We start from the raw sequence: 1989 nt of genomic DNA, 5'->3' as shown, positions 1-1989 counted from the left end.
TCCCACAATCAAATTTGCTTGATCGAGCAATATTTTTAATGCGTCGTTCCGTTCATAAAACGTTCCAAGCCTATCTACCGCTCTGTAAACCACTGTCTGATTTTGAGCCAATCAGAGTTGTTCCCTACACCGTGCAGCTTAGTTTCTAGATGTAGACAGTCATGGAGGACAGAGTCACGTGAGGAAAATTCCACAGAAAATTCAACAGATAGCAGTAGGTTATACGTCGGTCACAAGGTTTAACATTTTACCAGTAAACGCAACATTTTGTCCCGTTTGTTTTGTTTTTCAGACAACAGCAGTGACCAGTGCCAGTCGGTGCTAGTTAGTGTCTTTTAGATCACAGGGCTCTAGGGCCCGACTAACATTTTTCCTAGGTCGCAACACAGAAGTTATTGAATTTAACTGACTTAATTTCGTAGAGTGTGATCGTCATGCTTGACCTGGGCGAGAGATGTGATCCATTGCCAGAATATCATAGTTCATAAAAATGCAGCGCGGTGACGATACAGACATTTCACACACACACAACGTGTGTAACTCTGCTGACCCACCATTTGACCCGTGTTGGACCCATTTACCGTCCTGCGTGCTGGACCCTGGATAACGAGTCAGCCTTCACTATGTGAGTAGGCCTAGCATACGTCCATTGCACTCCCCCTCTCTGCCTAGCTCTTTTAATCAAATGCTGTTGAAAACAAGTAAAGGAGCTTTCTCATAGATACATTTTTTAAATATATCCCAGGCTGTTTATTATTCATTTACATGTGTTGCAGCTATACCACTTCAATATAAGAGGACTGTAGCACAATATGGACGTGAAAGCAATTATAAATAGCCTATGTGACAAAAAAAAATTGTTTTGGTTAAAATCAACAAATAATTGTGCTAATTAATCGTGATCTCTATATTGATCAAAATAATCGTGATTATCATTTTGGCCATAATCGTGCAGCCCTACATTACATCTATTCTGAGGAAGAATGATTTAATGACTGCTAACCCAATCTATGCAGAAGTGATCTTTCTCCTCCCTCAAACTCCCTAACAAAAAAAAAGCTCTCCGTCAAGGTCATTCCTTCGAAAAGAGTAATTGAAGCCATTATCAGCTGGTTCAGTTGGAGGTCTACTGCCAGACCGCCCTGCAGACTTTTCATAGGTATAGAACAATTTATCTGCAGTTAAACATTAATTTAAGTTTCATTATTTTTATTGAGGGCAGACTTAAATGTTGCAGGCTGGTATTACAAATACCATGAGGTGATGGACGTCAGACATGTCTTTCGAGTTGACGGTAGCTGTCTCAAAAGGGGCTATATTGGCTTGAGATTGTTAATCATCAGTCAGTGTTTGGGTGCTTTTGGTCCATTACCTGAGAATCTGGAGCTGTTGTGGAGAGTCGGACCTTAACCTGGAAGAGAGCCAGTGAGGACATATATACAGTAAATTCACTGCAGGAAAGAGCAATCAAGCTGTGGCCTTTTAAATCACGGAGGAGCTATTGCTCAATTCTCATCAGTAAATTAATTTTTCAAAGCTGGCACAAGGAGACTATATGGCTTGCGGTGATGAAAAATATTTCACCTTAACACACTGATATTGCGCTATTCTGTTGTGCTCATATATAGTACAGTAATATTCAAGCAATCTCAACGTCTCAGCCATAAACACATCCTCTATCCTGAGCTGCCTCTTTCCTGCTGACTTAATCTTAACTCTACACAGTCAGTCCGGAGATCTGAGGCCTATAGTACGAAGAAAGATTTGGCATTAACGAGATAACTTCAGGATCAACCCAGGGTTTTCTGTATCACGACGGTGGATCACTTGTTAGCAGGTTACGTTGGAGATTAGAGATCAACCGGTGTGAAAGCACTGCCTACTGACCATTCAATACTCAACAGCAAGTTGTTCTTTAATATGTATACTCTGTATATATATGTATGTATGTGTACATATGTATATGTGTGTGTATGTATATATATATAT

At 40.2% G+C, this 1989-nt stretch overlaps 1 protein-coding gene across 1 annotated transcript in view; it reads right to left on the bottom strand.

Annotated features, from left to right (window-relative positions):
- Window positions 1–1989, bottom strand: part of kcnh8 (potassium voltage-gated channel, subfamily H (eag-related), member 8) — a 48996-nt gene that overhangs the window by 9625 nt on the left and 37382 nt on the right. The window contains exon 12 of the mRNA XM_034892709.1: window positions 1373–1411. Coding sequence (XP_034748600.1) covers window positions 1373–1411 — 39 coding nt within the window. The remainder of the gene's footprint in view (window positions 1–1372; window positions 1412–1989) is intronic.

This window comes from Etheostoma cragini, chromosome 14, assembly GCF_013103735.1.
Source record: "Etheostoma cragini isolate CJK2018 chromosome 14, CSU_Ecrag_1.0, whole genome shotgun sequence".
NCBI classification, from domain to species: domain Eukaryota; kingdom Metazoa; phylum Chordata; class Actinopteri; order Perciformes; family Percidae; genus Etheostoma; species Etheostoma cragini.
Note: the sequence above shows the minus strand (reverse complement) of the source record. Positions and strands in the feature narration are given on the sequence as shown.